Source organism: Quercus robur, chromosome 4 (assembly GCF_932294415.1).
Source record: "Quercus robur chromosome 4, dhQueRobu3.1, whole genome shotgun sequence".
Lineage (NCBI taxonomy): Eukaryota > Viridiplantae > Streptophyta > Magnoliopsida > Fagales > Fagaceae > Quercus > Quercus robur.
In genome coordinates this window covers 26,630,780-26,644,522 of record NC_065537.1, presented here as the reverse complement: position 1 = coordinate 26,644,522, position 13,743 = coordinate 26,630,780, and the positions used below count along the sequence as shown (strand labels likewise).

Here is a 13,743-nt window from a genome sequence, read left to right as displayed (position 1 = left end):
GCAACTGACCCCACTTGCTAGAACCAGTTGCCATGTAATCCAAGGGGAATTCATTCACCCCTGACGGGCTAAGCCGTTTATGCTAATGCAAATGCCAATATGTTCCAAATATGCCCAAGAAGTGTCCCAAAATGTAATATTGCTTTGTCCACAGGAAAAACCAAACACAGTTTAAAATTGAGATTGATATAGAAGTAAATGTAAAATGGAGAAAAAGAAAGAATACCTTTCCAAATGTCGATTTTAAGCTGATCAATGGGTATATCTTTGATGTATCGGCCAATATATCCCAACAGAAGTGGCCGAAATACTTTCTCAAACATTGCTGGGTCCAGGGCCGGCCCTTCCCTTAGGCGAGTTAGGCAATTGCCTAAAGCCCCCAAGTGGAAGGGGGCCCCAAAATTTTAGAAAAGAACCAACCGGGTAGTAGAGGAAAAATAATCTGGCACATCCTTTTAACCAAAAAAAAACAAAAATTTTGGTAAATCCTATTAAACATTGGTTCTAAACAAAATCATTGACCAAAAATCAACCACATAAACTACAAATCCGATCTAAGAGATTAACCACAAAACAATCACAAATCAAAACAAATAAATCCACTCAAAACCCTAAAAATTTTACCTTTCTCTCTAGTCTCTGCTCTCCGCCTCTCTCTAGTCTCCAGTCTCCACCGCCTCAGCCTCTCTCTGATTCTCTGCTCTCCGCCTCTCTCAAGTCTCAACTGCTCACCTCACCGTATCAGGTTCTGAGGTTCAGGAATCAGGTATAAAATTATAAATATTTGGGCACAGGGCACTGCATTTTATTTGTTAAGAACTTAAGATAACTTTGTTTGTTTGGGCCCTCCCTGGCTGGTTTTGTAACTTTGTTTATCACTTTTCAGTTTATCATTATGGCTGCCTGGACCCTCCCTGGACTGGGCGTTAAGTTTGGGCCTTCAAGGTTTTTTTTTTTTTTTTTTGTTATTTTTTTATATTATTATTATTATTTAAAGTCTGCTTTTTTTTTTTTTTTTTTAGTTATAGATAGGATTTGTTTGTTTGTTTGTTTGTTTGTTTGTTTTTTTTTTTTTTTTTTTTTTTTTTTGGTGGGTGGGCCTTATTAATAAGTCTTGTGTCAGTGTTATGGCTGTGCTTAAATTTTTGTTATGCTTATGCTTTTTTTTTTTTTCAATTTATGTAGCTTGAGATTGCTAAAAACTTGTTATTGTTCAGTGAAACTATAACAATACTTTTTATATAAATCAAGTTCTATTTCTCATTTGCTCTACACTTGAAAGTTATTTTTTTATTTTAGTCTTTATAAATATATTGTTTGATTAGAAATGTCTACTAGAAAATATATATTTGGATATGAAAAACTTAAAAAAAGAAGAAAAATTAATTGAGTCTCAAAAAGGATCAATGGATAAATTTGTTATTAATAATAAACAAAATATAACATAAAATTTAGATGAAAATATCACAAATGAGCAAAAAATTCACCAAAATAATTTAGAAGAAGATGATGTTCAATTTTGCAACACAACAAATCTTGATAATGAACTTCAAAATAATTTAGAAGAAAATGAAAATAATTATGAAAAATATAATATAAAAATATTAAATAAACATTAATTTAATTAACATATAAGTATAAAAAAATGCCAAATTTTTAGTTCTCACCTTAGGACCCAAAATGTCTAGGGTCACCCCTATTTCCCTCTCATCCTCTCTCTGCCTCAACCCACGTCACACCGTGCTCCATGGTTGATCACCAAGCTCTCCTTCTAAACCTCCATGGCCGGAGCTTTTTAAGCTCATCACCTCTAATCATGCATCACTATTGAAACCCAGCTAAAATCAAATTACGACCACCACCACGGCCAAAACCCAGCCAAAATCAAATCGCAACAAAAACCCAGAAGCCCACCAAATCAAAAATGAAATCACACCCACCGAAATCAAAACACAAAACCCACAAAACAACCAAAATCACAAAATGAAAACACTGAAAGTGAACCCACCATTAAAAAAACATATATTGGTTTTGTTATTATATTTTAGAAGAAGAATCATCTTGTTGAACTAATTTTATATCCAAATTAATCAAACAAATAAATAAATAAACAAAAATCACACACCATAATCTAGTGAAGTCTCGTGAGCCATAATTTCACCTAAATGGATCGTCTGAGTTGAGAGGAAGAGATTTTCATAGTTTTTGGCTCGGCAGCATAATCTTCGATTTCCTTTCTTGACGTGACTTTCGCTCGCTCTTCTCTTGTCAGCCTAGGCGACGTATAAAGAGAAATAAAAGGAAGAAGAACAAAGTACTACATAAAAAAGAAGAAAAGAAAAATAGTGAGAGAAGAAAGACGAACTGAGATCAGGTGCACTGTCGCAGGTATTTTTTTATACATTTATTACTCTTTTTTTTTTTTTAACTTTTTAACTCTCCTTTAATATATTTTATTTAATGGTTGAGATTGAAAGTTGTTTTTTCAACTTTTAATCTTAGCCATTAATTATAATTGTATCAGGGTATTGCACCTGAATCTGAAAAAGACAAAGAGCTCTACAAATACACATACACATACCCATACACATACATAAGCACGCATAAACACATATACATACACATAAACATACATAAATATAAGCACGCATAAACACATACACATACACATACATAAGCACACATACACACACATACATAAACATACACATACACATATACATACACATACAAATACACACAAACATATACACACACACATAAATATACATATACATAAACATAAACACACATACACAAAAACACGTATAAACTCAAATAAACGTAAACATACACACACATAAACTTAAATATAAACATAAACACACATAAAGGCTCGATTTAGCACACTAAAGTAACTAACGAAATTGTTTGAGGATTGGTGTTAATTTGCAATTTTTTCTAATCTATATGAAGGTTTAATTTTTTTCAATCTGTATGTGTGTTTATTTCTATGTATGTTTATGTTTATGTGTGTGTGTTTATGTGTATGTATGTTTATATTTGTTTGTTTTTGTTTATGTTTGTTTATGCGTGTTTATGTGTATATGTGTTTATGTTTGTTTGTTTTTGTGTATGTTTGTTTTTGTTTGTGTTTGTGTTCATGTATGTTTATGTATGTTTATGTAAATATGTGTTTATGTTTATATTTATGTTTATAAATATAAATATATATAAACATACACACATACATAAATATACACACGTACATACACACTCATACACATACACATACATAAACATACACACATATATAAACATACATAAATATAAATGAACATAAACATAAACACACATACACATAAATATAAACATAAACATAAACATACACATACACACATATAAACATACACATACACATACACATACACACTCATACACATACACATACATAAATACACATATACATACACATATATTTCTAATTCTCGCCTTAGGCCCCAAAATGTCTAGGGCCGCCCCTGGCTGGGTCGTAGTTTCTCTTTTCTCACACCATGAAACCAGAATCACATAATAATAATAATCACACTGAGGAAGAAAAGGGAAATGCATGAATTAACATAGGTACATACAAACATAGAGATAAGCCGAAATTGACAAAAGAGAACCGTGCCCACAAGAAACACATGCATACAGAGACAGAGAAAGAGAGATTTTATAAGTACTTCAATTGATAGATAGCGTGTATCAACAAAGAAAGGTTTGTTTCAAACAATAAATAAAAGAAATATATCTATATAATTTAGAGAGAGAGGTTTTACCCAGAGAAGAGTCGAAAAATAGTGAGAAAGACAGAGAAAGAGAGAGTAGTTGAGAAAGTCCAAAGGTAAAGGGGGTGGCGTTCTTATTTGAGCGACATAATAACACACTATTCTATAAGACTCTGTTTCAAGGTTTCAAGTTTTTATTTAGGACTCTTCCCTAAAACTTGAAATACATTCAATTATAAATGTGATACTGTGATGGTAAGAGGAGGAGGTTACAATACCTTGCTTTAGGGCAAAAGGCAACTGGAGATAATCGAAGGCTTCAAGATTAAGCTCTACATTTTCTAATTCCAACGAGAATACTTTCCCTACACAAGAAGAAGAATTCTAATATTAATGGATAAAAACTAGATAACAATATTTTTTCAGGTGCTACAAGAATATACTCAAAAAAAGCAGGAATATATTAATGGTATTTCAACGTTTGCACTGTTCTCTGATACTTGGTAGTAATACACAATTAAAACGTATTGTAGTAAACCCCCAAATGAAGGAGTAAGTATATGCAATAAAAAATAAAAACAAATAAATAAAATAAAATAAACTGAAATCGATGGAGCTTAAAGTAGGAGTTACACTTGGAATGAGACAGCAGATTTTTATTCCAATAAAAGCATACTGTAGTAAACTCCCAAATGGAGATAGAAAATTGCAAGAGTTCATTTTACAATTATGATCACCTAAACAACCCAAATGCCAATATTTTTTCACATTTGAAAAAAGTAGACAACTTTTCTAAAGAAGAGCCCTCTGGACTCGCCTCTAGCGAGTAACTAAAACCTACAGGCAACTAACCCCACTTGCCAAAACCAATTATTGGGTAATCCAAGAGCACTCACCCCTGACAAGGGCCAACATTTTTTCTAGTTTAATAAAGTAGAAAACTTTTTCTAAAAAAGAGCCCTCTGAACTCGCCTCTAGCTAGTAAAACCTACAGGCAACTAACCCCACTTGCCAAAACCAATTATTGGATAATCCAAGAGCATTCAACCCTGGCAAGGGCCAATATTTGTTTCTCATTTAATAAAGTAGAAAACTTTTTTTCTAAAAAAGAGCCCTCTGAACTCACCTCTAGCTAGTAAAACCTACTGGCAACTGACCCCACTTGCTAGAACCAGTTGCCGTGTAATCCAAGGGGAATTCATTCACCCCTCACGGGCTAAGCCGTTTATGCTAATGCAAATGCCAATATGTTCCAAATATGCCCAAGAAGTGTCCCAAAATGTAATATTGCTTTGTCCACAGGAAAAACCAAACACAGTTTAAAATTGAGATTGATATAGAAGTAAATGTAAAATGGAGAAAAAGAAAGAATACCTTTCCAAATGTCGATTTTAAGCTGATCAATGGGTATATCTTTGATGTATCGGCCAATATATCCCAACAGAAGTGGCCGAAATACTTTCTCAAACATTGCTGGGTCGTAGTTTCTCTTTTCTCACACCATGAACCCAGAATCACATAATAATAATAATCACATTGAGGAAGAAAAGGGAAATGCATGAATTAACATAGGTACATACAAACATAGAGATAAGCCGAAATTGACAAAAGAGAACCGTGCCCACAAGAAACACACGCATACAGAGACAGAGACAGAGAAAGAGAGATTTTATAAGTACTTCAATTGATAGATAGCGTGTATCAACAAAGAAAGGTTTGTTTCAAACAATAAATAAAAGAAATATATCTATATAATTTAGAGAGAGAGGTTTTACCCAGAGAAGAGTCGAAAAATAGTGAGAGAGACAGAGAAAGAGAGAGTAGTTGAGAAAGTCCAAAGGCAAAGGGGGTGGCGTTCTTATTTGAGCGACATAATAACACACTATTCTATAAGACTCTGTTTCAAGGTTTCAAGTTTTTATTTAGGACTCTTCCCTTCTCAAAAGAGAAAAATAAGGGCAATTTTACTTTTACATACACGCCCCTAAACTTTGAGTTTAATTTCTTCTCCAAAAAAAAAAAACTTTGAGTTTATTTCTAAGATACCCCAAATAAATTTATAATCATTTTCTTATAGCATTTATAATCATTTTTTTTAAATCATATTTTATTTTGAGATGTAATCAAAAAAATCAGTTTAATTACAAAATTAGTCATAATTTTATAGTATTTGGTTACTTAATCCAATACATATTGTTTCTTTCACGCATCTAAAAAAACAAAATTTTAAATGAGAAAAAATAGATCAAAATTTAAATAAAAATAACTAAAAATATTTATTAAATATATAAATATAATAGAAGGCCCGACTTGAAATGTTGCATTAGACCCCATAATGTATTGAGTCGCCCTATATACAATTATTATAACCAATTTTATAAATGATTGAATTATAATACTTTATATAACAATATACATTAATTATCGATCCTTAAAATTTATTAAGTGAGTCATTTTTGTTCCTAAAGTTTCAAATAAGCATTATTAGCTTTTATGTTAATTCTCATTAATTTGCTTCCCTATGTGGCTAAGAAGGCAATGATGTCACTTTTTCAAGTGTCAAGAGTCTCCAGACAACATTTTTAATATTAAAAATTAAAATTAAAAAACATGTCAGTTTTACCGCATAGAAAATCCATGAACCTACCCAAACTCATTACAAACAAGTTTTTCCCCTATTCAAAATCAAATCAAAACAATCCCACTAAAACCCAACCCTCATTTGGCCAATGGCAAGACCAACCAGATCTGATAGGGAGCACTTTGATTGATTTTTATGAGGATTTATTCACTACTTGCAATCCAGATTCGCAACTTGAGTCACTATCCCATATTCCTTTGGTAAGGGTTTTTGGTTGGTATTAGAATTATGGCTAGTTAAGTTCAATTTTAATGTTTTTTGCAAATCCTTGGCTTCCCCATCTTTAGAATGCTTCAAATTTATTTCAATGCTGCTTGATATAAAGGAGGATTATTGTGTTCTGTACCATTAGAAGTCATTCGGATGGAAGTTAGAAAATAGGTCTTTGTGTAGAGGCTCAAGTTGCTGATGTCAAAATTGCCATATTTACAACTTTGACATCTTAGTACAATGTGTGAGGAGGCCCTAATGTTTTAGTGAAGATCTTCATTAAGTTAATTGGCAATTCCCCGTGCACAAAGTATTTGAGGGTTTAGAGGGAAAGAGTTTGAACTGCGGAGTTTGCAGCATATTGTAACTATCTCAAAACATACACATTTAACTCTTGGTGTATTGATTTTCAAAAATCACTTAATAGAAAATGAAGTAGCTAAAGGAAATGGTAGTGATTTCATCATAAGTTCTAGAAACTACCATTGTATCGTATGTCATATTATACTCATAATAATTTTACATTATACATATTATGTTTCAACAAGAAAATAATACAATAATTTTACATCATACATATTAGGTTTCAACAAGAAAATGATAGTGTAGACTATAAAGTAGATTAAGAGGATGTCAATCTTACATTGTAATGGCATATTAGTACATCGCTCTAAACAGTGTGGGGTATTAGCGCCCATCAATTTTAGTAATTGTCATTTCTTTTATTGAATTAGCTCCTTCACTAGTTGATATGTCTTTACTATTGCAAGCACTCTTCAAAATAAATGCAGGTTGTTTTGGAGACAAAAGAGGTGTGTCATTACTCAACATGAAAACAACTGTTGACATAGTTGGCCGATCAATTGCATGTTCTTGCACACACAAAAGTCCAATTTGAACACATCTCGAAACTTCATTAGCAGGGTATGTCTCAGCTAGTAATGGATCAACTATTTCCATGACTTTTTGCCTTCTTTCCATAGGTCCCAAACCTACCAAAAATATATTCATCATATTAGGCCAAATAAAACAATGCTAGTATTGCAAGCCATTATCTGCACATCTACTTACATGCCCAATCAAATTAGAGGATAGATCATCACGATAATAAGTATTGTTCTTTTTTGCAGTAATGATCTCTAGTAGCAACACCCTGGAACTAAATACATCAGACTTTATTGAAAATAATCATTGCATTGCATACTCTAGTGACATATAACTACTGCCACAGAACAATAAATGAATATGTGCGTTGCCTCTTCCCTGTCATAAAATAAGTAACAACTCACATGGCCCTTAAGGTTGGTCAGATTTTTTTTTTTCTAAAACAAATACACACACAAACGATGGGAAGAAAAATATTGTTCTAATATAAAAGCATACCACAAACTCCACTTGATAAGAAATGTTTAACTAATTTCAACTTTCAAACATGATTAATATAATTTTAATTAAGTGTGATGCGAGACAAAAATTCTAATTTTTTGTAAACTTTAGAATCTTTAAATTGTGATAGTTGAGGTATCCCGAAATTTTCAAATTCTCACAATATTAGTTAGTGATCAACCATAATTTGAAAATCTCCAGAATTTCTACCAATCAAACACCACCTTAATGAAAATGTGGAAATATACTAAAAGAAAAGAACGAGACAGAGGAAAATAAAAGGAAGAATTTAAGTTTATTATTTTCAGTTTATCATTGACTGGAAGTCCAATTGGTTCACTTTTATTAACTTCTAACTAGTTAAAAAAACACTTTTCTACGAGATAAGTGCTTCTAGGCTATGAAAATTCCTCGAGGTAGCTGATTGGACTAGAGAAAAATCATAAATGTTAGGGAATTGACAGAGTCATTCGTCAAGTTTTTAGTTGAAACTCGACAGGGGTAAAAAAGTTATTCTTGTAGAATAATAAATGACGTCCTGAAGGTGTTTTGAATCTTTTGATCCCCAAGTTTAGCAATAGAGTGGTGCTTGATACTGCAAGTTCTGTGTTTGTAAAATTCAAGTATTTAGAAAGGAGGGCAGTGGCATTTGAAACTTATTGGATTAGAAGATCGATGAGGATACTTTTGCACATCTATGGGTCTGTGAAAACTCACACACACACACACACACATATATATATATATATATATAAAATAAAAATAAAAAGTAAACAAATCCCAAAATGGAGTAGGGTATTTCAAAAGTTGTTTACATTTGTTGCTTGTCACAAAACTAGACATGGAAAAACGGGTCAGAATTTTCTAAACTAACCCGATTGACTCGTTTAAAAATGACCCGTTTTAACCCGCGACTTGATTGACCCACAAACTCGATTGACCCAACCCAACCCGCCCGTTTTGCCACGTCTACCAACGTTGAGTAGATTAAGATTGAAGTGTTATTCTTATAAAATATTTACTTATTCTTCTTTACTTAATATGTTATGTACTCCATTATAGTTTGTCATTCTTTACTTGTCACCTTCATTTTCTCTCCCTACTTTAAACAGATTGAAGATTATACCAAAATTAGATTCTAAAAAATTGGAACAAGAGTTACACCAAATTTGGGTATCAAGTGTTTAATGATAATTAGTAAGTGGTACAATATCATCAATAAGAATCTAATCACAATTAAGGAACTCATAAACAATTAATAGATTGCATCTATTTCCAAAAAAAAAAAAAACTTGTTTGAAAAATACAGGTCAACTTGACCTAGCCCGTGATGCGACCTGACCTGACCCGAGACCCGCAACCTGATTGACCCATTTAAAAATGACTCGCAACCCTATTTGACCCACAAACCCGATTGACCCGACCCGCCCATTTTGCCACGTTTACACAAAACCAAGCTGGATCAAGGAATTGTGGAGCCTAATTAAAGCGACTACTTTAAGTGGTGTCTATTCTTATATTTTGAATATTGATAAAAAAAAATTTATTTAATTTATAGTTTTTTTTTTCATTTAAAATCTATTTTTTAAATGCAAAATTACAAATTATAACAAATATATTATATAATTGAATGACTATACAACTAAAATAAAAACTATTTATTGAGTGAAGAACCTGTGCGCACCTGAAATGAGACTGTTGGGCTCAACCTCACTTGGGCTCACAATTTATTTATAAAGTGGGCTTCAAGATTTCCTACTTTGGGTCGTTCTCGGCACAAAGACTCAAAGTAATATTCCTGCTCTCTTCCTAACTGACTGTTTTTTCTCCCCTTGTTTCTGAACCCCTTCTTCTTCCCCAACTTCTTCTATTTATAACTTTAACTTAGTGGGGAGATCATGATTACTGTTATTGTTAGTGCAATTGAAGATCCAATATTATCTGTTATAAGTGGATGTTTAGGTGAGAGTGGAATGTAACGATTATGGCCTTGGAACTTGGTTCCAACTCAGATGAATACGCTTGGTAGTGATGTTCCCCGAGCATCCTATGGTACGCCCGGACAAGGTTTCACTGATTGTTTGGGAAGTTTATGCCGAGCATAGTTTAGGGGCTGAGGCCCAAAACTCGTATTTTTTGAAGGTAGTTTCAAGCAGAGCTTAGTGCGATGGGGCCGTGCCATTAGGCCTGAGCCCAGGGCCCATCTGGGTTTTGGGACCTCAGTGCCGTACAAAACCAATTACTAAAAAATTATGATTAAATTTTTAATAAAATTATATAATTGATATCTCTAAATAAAATTTGGGCAAGACTTAGGTACAGTACTTAAGTGCTGCTCCTTAGGTTCTCCTCTTAAGATTCTGCCTTGTGAATTTTTCCTCATATGATTAAAAGTATATTTTTTAGTTAAGTAGCCACATAGCTCAATCTTAAGTGAGAAATCTAAGGAATAACACCTAAAGTATTATATCTAAGTTTTGTCCAAATTTATTTACTAGTGGGAGATTAATGAGTTATTTCAACATTTCTATGAGGGACATTAAATGAGTTTTACACTCTAAAACTCACATCTAATGAAAAGATTTTTCTTTATCTGATTTTTCTTTAATAAAAAAAAAATCAGAGTAAATTGCAAATTACACTCCTAAAGTTTGGGGATGATTAAATTTTACACCCTGAAATTTTAGATTTTGGATTTTACCTCTTGATGTTTGGGGGTGTTTAGGTTTTACACATTGATATTTCAGAATTTGGATTTTACCCCCTATATTTTAGGTGTGATTGAATTTTACTTCTTAAAATTTGGGAGTGGTTGGCTTTTACATCCTAAAGTTTTGGAATTTGGGGATGTAAAATCCAAGCACTCCCTAATTTTAAGGGGCAAAATCCAAAGTTTGAAACCTCAGAGTGTAAAATTCAAACACCCCAAATTTTAGGGGATAAAATCCAAAATTTGAAATTTCAGAGTATAAAATTCAAATATCCCAAAATTTTAAAGAGTGCAATTTGCAATTTATCCAAAAAACTACTTTGGAATATCCCTATTGGTAAAAATTTAGCAAGGCCTCTTTTCATTGGGGGCCTTAGGCTATTACCTATTTGCCTCACTCGTAGAGCCACTGCACAAAACTAAATAGCATTAGTAGCTAAGAGCATCCACAGCAATGGTGCTAAAAATCCATATTGGTATTTTTAGCAACTTAAATACCTAAAAACCATTCTGCAGCAGTAGAGTTATAGATAAAATTTTTACCTCTTCAGCTACAGTGCACAGGCATCTATAGCTGTGCACTGTAGCTCCAAAACTAAAATATATATATATATATATCTATATATTTATTTAACTTTTCTCTCTCTTTTCCATTAAAATATTCTCTTTCTCTCTCTCTTCCTTCTCTATCTTTTCTCTCTTCTTTTTGCGTGATCGACGATGGTGTGGGTCGGTGGGTTTCATGGATGGCGTGATCGGCGATGACTGGTTTGGTTTGACGGTGGTCTAGGTTTGATGATGGGTTTTGTGCCTTTTGGTCTTGTTTCTCTCTCTCTTGATCAAGCTCAGATCGTGGGTTTGATGGTGGTCTGGGGTGCTAGCTCAACACTCTTGGTCTGAAAATCAAGCTCAGATCTATTGGATTTTTTGGCAGTGGTTGTGGGTGGTCTTGGCTTGCTAGTTGTTGTTGGGTGGTTGTTCTTGGTTGGCAGTGGTTGTGGATTGTGCCGTTTGTGGTGTTTTTTTTATAGTAGGATGTATTATTTTATTGTAGTAAATATATTATTTTATTGTATTGAAAGCTAAAATAGATCTACTGTTGCAGAACGTGAATAGGTAAAATAGATAAAGTAACTTTTTGTGGTGCCAAATAACTAAATTTTTAACTCCACTACTGTGAATGCTCTAAGTCAGCAACCACCCTAGTCTTCTTGTAACTAATTAGTTAATTAATTAGATGATTGTTTAAGTATTGATCAATAGAATTTAGACACTTGTCAATCATCTAGAAAAATGACAATGCCAAACAACTGGTATAAGTAATAAGGACCTGTTACTTTAATCATTAAAATTGACTAAGTCAGCCCACAATCATTAAACATGGCCCATGCACTTGGCAAAATCAATATCTGAAGTTTGCTTAATTTGGGCCCACAAAGTCAGCCCAAAACCATTATTAGAGTCCATAAAAATCACAAAGCTAGCTTATGAAATTGGCCGAAGCCAATAAAAAAATCTAGTGTTGGACAAACAAAGGGCCACAGCTGGGCTGAAATTCAGCTTACTCAAGTTCTTATTGTTCCTGATATGGACCAAGCCCATGTGTGAAAGAGAAGACGAGCAAAAGGAAAAATAAGATGATGTGGATTGAAGGGCAAAAACAGAAAGGTGAGAATTATTAGCTTACATGAAACTTGCTTACCTCTTTAGGTCCTTATTATTAAGCAATACACAATGGAGACCACAAGAAGCAACATTACAGCAACAGAAACTCCAATAATTGCCCATGTCCTCTTTTTCCAAGTAAGACCATTTTTCTTAGCATATTGAGCTGAGTTAAAAAAAAAAAAAAAAAAAAAAGAGGAAAACGGAACAGAAATATTATTCATAATGTCATTATAAATCAAAGAAGGTAATAGAAAATAAATAGTTAATGGATAAAGTAACTTTTTGTGTTGAAAATTAAAATAGGTAAAATATTATTCATATTGTGTTGAAAATTAAAATAGACCTACTGCTGCAGCATGTGAATAGGTAAAATAGATAAAGTAACTTTTTGTGGTGTCAAATAGCTAAATTTTTAGCTCCACTGCGGTGGATGCTCTAAGTCAACAACCACCCTAGTCTTCTTGTAACTAATTAGTTAGTTAATTAGATGATTGTTTAAGTATTGGTCAATAGAATTTAGACACTTATCAATCATCTAGAAAAATGACAATGCTAAACAACAGGTATAAGTGATAAGGACCTGCTACTTTAATCATTAAAATTGACTAAGTCAGCCCACAATCAATAAACATGGCCCATGCACTTGGCAAAATCAATATCTGAAGTTTGCTTAATTTGGGCCCACAAAATCAGCCCAAAACCATTATTATAGTCCATAAAAATCACAAAGCTAGCTTATGAAATCGGCCGAAGCCAATAAAAAAATCTAGTGTTGGACAAACAAAGGGCCACAGCTGGGCTGAAATTCAGCTTACTCAAGTTCTTATTGTTCCTGATATGGACCAAGCCCATGTGTGAAAGAGAAGGCGAGCAAAAGGAAAATTGAAAAATAAGAAGATGTGGATTGAAGGGCAAAAACAGAAAGGTGAGAATTATTAGCTTTCATGAAACTTGCTTACCACTTTTGGTCCTTATTATTAAGCAATACACAATGGAGACCACAAGAAGCAACATTACAGCAACAGAAACTCCAATAATTGCCCATGTCCTCTTTTTCCAAGTAAGACCATTTTTCTTAGCATATTGAGCTGAGTTAAAAAAAAAAAAAAAAAAAAAAAAAACAAGAAGAGGAAAACGGAACAGAAATATTATTCTAAAAATGTCGTTATAAATCAAAGAAGGTAATAGAAAATAAATAGTTAATATTGATGCGGTTTTACAGGGAAAAGAAAGTAGGGAGGAAAGAATGGGTAAATCAATTTGTGATTCTCTCCAACAACATTTTATTGTTATTTTTCATTGAGAATCTGTTTTCTTGTTTACTTTATTCACATATGGCCTTTTTTTTTTTTTTTTTTTTTTTTCTGATATATGTTATG

General features: G+C 32.8%; 1 protein-coding gene across 5 annotated transcripts in view; it reads right to left on the bottom strand.

Moving 5' to 3' along the window:
- LOC126721029 (uncharacterized) overlaps positions 1 to 5,223 on the bottom strand; it is a 58,213-nt gene extending 52,990 nt beyond the window's left edge. The window contains exons 1-2 of one of the 5 annotated variants that reach the window (XM_050423984.1): positions 5,124 to 5,223; positions 4,028 to 4,114 (exon numbers count right to left, since the gene is read on the bottom strand). In XM_050423984.1, coding sequence (XP_050279941.1) covers positions 4,028 to 4,114; positions 5,124 to 5,220 — 184 coding nt within the window. In that variant the 5' untranslated portion in view covers positions 5,221 to 5,223. Of the gene's footprint in view, positions 1 to 226; positions 453 to 624; positions 880 to 4,027; positions 4,115 to 5,123 lie in introns of those variants that run through there. The other 4 variants (XM_050423986.1, XM_050423985.1, XM_050423982.1 and 1 more) reach the window with 4 other exon arrangements.
- Between the last annotated feature and the right edge of the window lie 8,520 nt (positions 5,224 to 13,743).